The 5,999-nt window shown below is 38.0% G+C and overlaps 1 protein-coding gene across 1 annotated transcript; it reads left to right on the forward strand.

Moving 5' to 3' along the window:
- Nucleotides 1-1,035: 1,035 nt before the first annotated feature.
- On the forward strand, nt 1,036-4,578 carry LOC101298936 (cucumisin-like). Its single transcript, XM_004307269.1, has 9 exons — nt 1,036-1,168; nt 1,320-1,518; nt 1,609-1,852; nt 1,941-2,457; nt 2,558-2,664; nt 2,909-3,136; nt 3,371-3,482; nt 3,593-3,785; nt 3,864-4,578. Exons 1-9 carry the CDS (start codon nt 1,076-1,078, stop codon nt 4,394-4,396), a joined length of 2,226 nt encoding a protein of 741 aa, XP_004307317.1. The 5' UTR covers nt 1,036-1,075; the 3' UTR covers nt 4,397-4,578.
- Nucleotides 4,579-5,999: the final 1,421 nt, after the last annotated feature.

A 5,999-nucleotide genomic window follows, 5' to 3' on the forward strand; every position in this document is an offset into this window, starting at 1 on the left:
GTTTGATAACCACAAGTATTAACTGTATTATTGAATGTCCTGAATCATCATGTCATGAAAAGAAAAGAAGATGACCATTATTGGAGGTCCTCAATCACCATATGGAATCGATGTTATAACAAACTAAGCATCAGAAATTAAAAAACAAAACGATGTCAATAATTCGCTTTTTTCATTTCATTCATACAACTCACAAGTTGGAAATAATTAGCCAAAATCATGTATATATTTTCCCTACGAATTTTTGCATTCATCACGTACGAGGTTGGAAATTGCAATACTTTAGAACGTCCAAGGATTAGGTTGAAAAATTCTACAATACTAAGATGTTGCTCGATCATGTATCAGAAGCTAGCCTGCCGATTTGGTGAAGTTCCTAAAATCTTGATCTCTAGAGGCACCAATGGTTATGAGAGAGCCACTTGAGCTAATTTACATTCAATTATTGGTTGCTTTTCTTCTTAACCAAAGTTAGGCTGCCCCAGAAAATCCAAGAGTCCATCATCTTGTTCCCCTCGATGAAGAACTAATCCAGCTAGCTCTCTCGATCGCCTTTGTCCTCTACTTTTCTCATCCCCTAATTCTAAAAGAATTTCAAATTTGATTAATGCTAGATATGATGTTGTGTTTATCCCTAAAACTATATATAAGGATTATAAGGTAATCATAAAAATGACCCATTCTGCCCAGAATGTAATCATTAACATGACTCCCCTAAATCATGGCCTATAGTTACTCCCATGAGTCCCATTATAAGTCAAATTACAATTTTTTAAGACAAAAAATTTTACTTATGGTGGAAGAATTTGGTAACTAAAAAATATTATATAGAATATTCTTGTTTTATAAGCTAAATTTGACTTTAAAATTTGGCTTGAGACTTGAGACTTGAGACGGGAATATACCTAAGATGATACTGGCAGACGTGGCTCTTTTCGAACTATTAGATTACTTGGAGGAAGGAGATTCTACTTTCACGTTGTCTTTGCTTCATCAATTCCTGCTATAAATACAAGATGAATGCGTTGGATGAGAGTACGTCCTTTCTAGGCTGTAATAGCAAGAACTATATGTTATGGCTCTTCAATGGTTTCTCATTCTCAGTCTCATGAGCAGTATTCTGCTATTTGTTGACGTTACTCAGTCAACTTCTCAGGATGCCCGAAAGGTGTATCTTCAAAGTGTTAATCAGATATATTCAAGCAAATTAACTTACATCAGCTTGTACATTTGATATGTAAATTTTGAAAGGTTCACTTTGCATCGATCATGCAAAGTCTCGTATCATTTAACGTTATTGTTCTTGTAATTGGATGCAGGCTTATATTGTGTATATGGGCGGCAAGCCAAAGACTGGGGTGCTAGTAACACCTGATCTTCATGTGAAAATCCTACAAGATGTGGTTGACAGCAACAACCTTGATGTTGCTCATGAAGCTCTGCTTCTTCACAGCTACAAGAGAAGTTTCAATGGATTTGCTGCAATGCTCACAGAACAAGAAGCACAAAAACTAGATGGTACTGCTGCAATCGTACCTTTGCCTTAATTTGCCGACGGTGTATTAAAGTACTTGCGTATAATTCTTATGTATGTATTCATGTATACAGGAATGAATGGTGTAGTGTCTGTCTTCCCAAGCGAACGGAGGAGTGTCAAAACAACAAAGTCATGGAACTTCCTCGGATTTCCAGAAACAGTTAAGAGAAGTGCCCTCGAAAAGGATATCATCGTCGGAGTGATAGACAGTGGAATTTGGCCAGAGTCGGACAGCTTTAGTGATGCTGGTTTCGGTCCTCCACCCAAAAGATGGAAAGGCAAATGTCAAGGAAATGGCGACTTTACTTGTAACAAGTATGCTTACTAACCCATCCATCTTGACATGCATGGAACTAAATGACTATTTACACTGATATGGATTTGTTTATTGAAATCTCAATAGTAAAATTATTGGAGCACGTTACTACCGTGCTTCTGGAGATTTCGAAGGAGATTTTGAGTCTCCAAGAGATGCAGCCGGTCATGGTACCCACACTGCATCTACAGCAGCTGGGAATATAGTGAGCAAAGCTAGCCAAAATGGTTTAGGCTTGGGAACAGCAAGAGGAGGAGTGCCATCAGCACGTATTGCTGTGTACAAAGTATGCTGGAACGGCGAGACCGGTTGTGATGATGCTGACGTACTAGCAGCAATGGACGATGCCATTGCTGACGGTGTCGACATTCTCTCTATGTCCGTCGGAGGCAACATTCCATTTGATTATTTGAGAGATTCATTTGCAATTGCGACACTTCACGCTACCAGAGAAGGGATACTATGTTCCATGGCCGCTGGGAATGAAGGTCCGAAAGAAAAATCCGTGACGAACTTTGCACCATGGCAACTTTCTGTTGCTGCTTCCACCATAAACCGTCAGTTTATCACCAAGGTGCAATTGGGTAATGGAAAAATCTATGAGGTAATTTTTAAATTAATTCTAACTTCATAATCGATACTCAAACTTAGTATTTCTCTATACACTTCTAACTGTTAAGTTTTGGTTGTACATTGATTGTTAGGGACTAATTTTTCCTAACCAAATTGACCTCAAGGGTAAGTTCTATCCTTTAGTTTATGGTGGAGATGCACCCAATAAAACATTAGGCAACGACACAGTCTCCGCCAGGTATTGATCCATCTCTTTCGATTATGACTTCTTTAGACTCTTCTTACAATATACACTCATTTACAATCCACACTTTTTTTTTTTCCTCTTTGAGTGACTTAAATCTTATCTTTACTCTTTACTAGTAATTAAGTGTTATGTCTTTTTATATGAATTTTACTATAAAAAAAGTGCAAATTTCACTCCCTTAATCATATCGTCCATACATTATGTGTGATATTTGATGTTCCTACCTTTAAAACAGGTATTGTTGTGATGGCTGCTTAGACAAAGATTTGATCAAAGGCAAAATTGTGCTGTGTGATGGCCCTCTAGATGAAGCCGGGATTGGAGCTATATTGGGTGGCGCAGCCGGAGTTATTCTGACAAGCCAAAAGTTGCATGATGATTTGCTTGGCCCTGTTCCCGTGGCTGCATCTTATGTTGGATTGGAAGAAAATAGCAACATCTATAAATACATAAGCTCAACAAGGTAATTAAGGAACTAACAAGGTAATAGAGAGACGCGCGGTGAGCTCTCGGTTGTGATGGACTGATGGTCCCCCTTCTGCATGATTGTAGGTGGGTGCATGTTGCCCCAAATCGGCAGTCAGTCCGTCACGTAGGAGCTAATATCGTCTAATTAAGAAAAAACACAAAACTAAGAAGCCGAAGGATACAAATTAAGGATAATCAAGCTAATAAATCTTGAATCTTAATTATCTAGGAACCCAACTGCAACTATATGGAAATGTGAAGAGATTGATGACGTATTGGCTCCATATGTGCCCTTCTACTCATCAAAGGGTCCAAATCCGATCAGTCCCAACATTCTCAAGGTGACTTGATTCGTAGTGAAATCTTGATTGTACATTTAGGATGTAGCAAGAGGAATAATATTGTTGGTGATGAAGTTGAACAGTTTTAACGATTATATATGAACTTGCAGCCAGATATAGCGGCTCCAGGAAGTTACATTCTAGCAGCATATCCTCCAACTAGTGTTGGCAATAGAGGTAGATACAATTTCTTAACAGGGTCATCAATGGCGTGCCCCCATGCGACGGCCGTAGCTGCATATGTCAAATCGTTTCACCCTAAATGGTCGCCTGCTGCTATTAGATCGGCTCTCATGACTACCGGTTTGTTTCTATAATCTGCAGAATATCAGAGGGAACCTGCTTAACCATCCTTATATATGTATTTCTATTATTTTGCAGCCAAACCTATGAGTGCCAAAACTAGCCCTCTTGCTGAATTTGCATATGGAGCTGGCCTAATAAACCCATCTAGGGCTCCATATCCTGGTTTGGTTTACGATCTTGATGGACAAGACTACATAGCATTTTTGTGTTCACAAGGATACAGTGGCAAACTATTGCAAGCCATATCTGGGGAGAAGACTAGCTGCTCATCATCAAATTTTAATAACGGAACAGCCAGTGACCTAAACTATCCTTCTTTTACTCTTTCCATCAAGGATCCGAAATCCGTGAATGGTGTTTTTCATAGGACGGTCACGAATGTTGGATCGTGGAATTCAACATATAAAGCTAAAGTGGTAGCTCCATCAGGACTCAAAGTAAGTGTGATCCCAAGTGTTCTATCATTCACAGCTCTTGGACAGAAGAAGTCTTTTGTGGTCACAATAAAAGGACCAATGGAGAAATCAAATATAGTCTCTGCGTCTTTGGTATGGGATGATGGTGCTTTCCAAGTCAGGAGCCCCATCGTCGTCTATGTTGCCGCTTAGAGACCACGCTTTTTAGCATCGAATAATTATAAGTCTTGTGTGTCTGAAGTTTCATCACTACGAGCATTAAAACCCGAAAACTAAAGCTACATTGGGAGAGCGTCCCAAGTCTATGTTTGCCACTTTCTATCTAGTTTTCTTCAAATTATGTACTGTTAATGAAATAAAACTATCTTTGAGTACGCACTTGATTGTATGAACATCTTTATTTCCTTGTTTGAATGATTCAAATAGTATGAACATTTTTAGGTAAATCTTGGAAGAACATATATATATGATATATACACACGCACATTCAAGTAAATGCTCGTCTTACCAAGCAAAATAATAATGCAAGTCCATTAGGACAGAACAGCATTACAGCATATGAATGATCAAAGTGGCCGGTGCATCGGAAAATCTAGGTTGTCCTTTATGCGCATGCAAATAAAGAAAGTTATGATCGGAGCGGATTCTACGCACCAAGGTGCACTTGCACCATTAATATGTAAGTCTTCAAATGAAGACTAATGACCCTAAATTCCTTAATTTCATTTTAATTTTTGATCCGATCAAATTAAGCGCTCATAATAAGAGTACTTCTTATTCGACCTGGGGTCCTCACCTCCTGTACGTGTTGGAAACAGTTAGGACTACTTTTTTTTGTTTCAATTTTGCTAACGGTATTAGAATACATACATGATAATGCAACGTGGATGACTAGATCAAAATATTACATATTGGTTGTTCGGTTCACTTGCACCTTGATACGTAGAAGAATTTTTGTAGTGTCAATGATTAATATTCATGTGAATTATGAAAAACACCATAAGAGTTTAGTTGATTAAGACATGATTCCAGAGGCAATAATAAAAGACATTTTCGGTTGGAGATCAACATTATTATTTTTTTGGTTACAGGAGATCAACATTTTTAGGATAAAGAAAGAAAACTAACTCGTGAACTGAAGAATTTCTTTTATATCCTTCAACTAATTCGCTAGAGAAACGTTGTTGAAAGTTCTAATAGTACGTACAAGATATCACAGCATAATTCTCCAACCCAAAGAAAGGTTTTGCATTCAGGTTATGATCTTTTAGATTGGTCTTACATTCAGGTTTGTTTAGAACGTTTTGGCTTTCACAAGGATTGGATTACTCTTATCATGCAGTGCATCAGTTCAGTCTCTTTCTCTATTATTTTCAATGGCTCCCCAAAAGGCTGGTTTAAGCCTTCTAGGGGTATCAGACAAGGGGACCCCTTTCTCCCTATATTTTTATCTTGGCCATGGAACCCTTGATCAGACATTTTAATAATCTAGGTAGTAACTGCAAATCACAGGTTGGTTTACTCTTCTCCCCTCTTGGCTTTAGAATTACTAACCTAATGTTTGCAGATGATTGCTTAATTTTTGCCAAAGCTACAAAGAAAGCAGCAAGGAATATTCACAAGGTACTTGAAGTTTGTTGGAACTTGTGTGGTAGTTATCCCACATTGAAGAAGCATTAAATGTGTGAGTCTTTATATGGAAACACCCATGTGACTCATTAAATTGATGATAGGCCTAGTATGGGCTTGGTGGGCTTTCTATTGAGTTTCCAATAGAAATAATAAATATATATAT

Source organism: Fragaria vesca, linkage group LG7 (assembly GCF_000184155.1).
Source record: "Fragaria vesca subsp. vesca linkage group LG7, FraVesHawaii_1.0, whole genome shotgun sequence".
Taxonomy (NCBI): domain Eukaryota; kingdom Viridiplantae; phylum Streptophyta; class Magnoliopsida; order Rosales; family Rosaceae; genus Fragaria; species Fragaria vesca.

Excerpts from the sequence above, each read along its gene's own strand:
- LOC101298936 (XM_004307269.1), top strand. The coding sequence starts at position 1,076 with ATGGCTCTTCAATGGTTTCTCATTCTCAGTCTCATGAGCAGTATTCTG. Across the intron at positions 1,853-1,940 it reads GGCGACTTTACTTGTAACAA|TAAAATTATTGGAGCACGTT; the intron begins GTATGCTTACTA and ends AAATCTCAATAG. Across the intron at positions 3,786-3,863 it reads ATCGGCTCTCATGACTACCG|CCAAACCTATGAGTGCCAAA; the intron begins GTTTGTTTCTAT and ends ATTATTTTGCAG.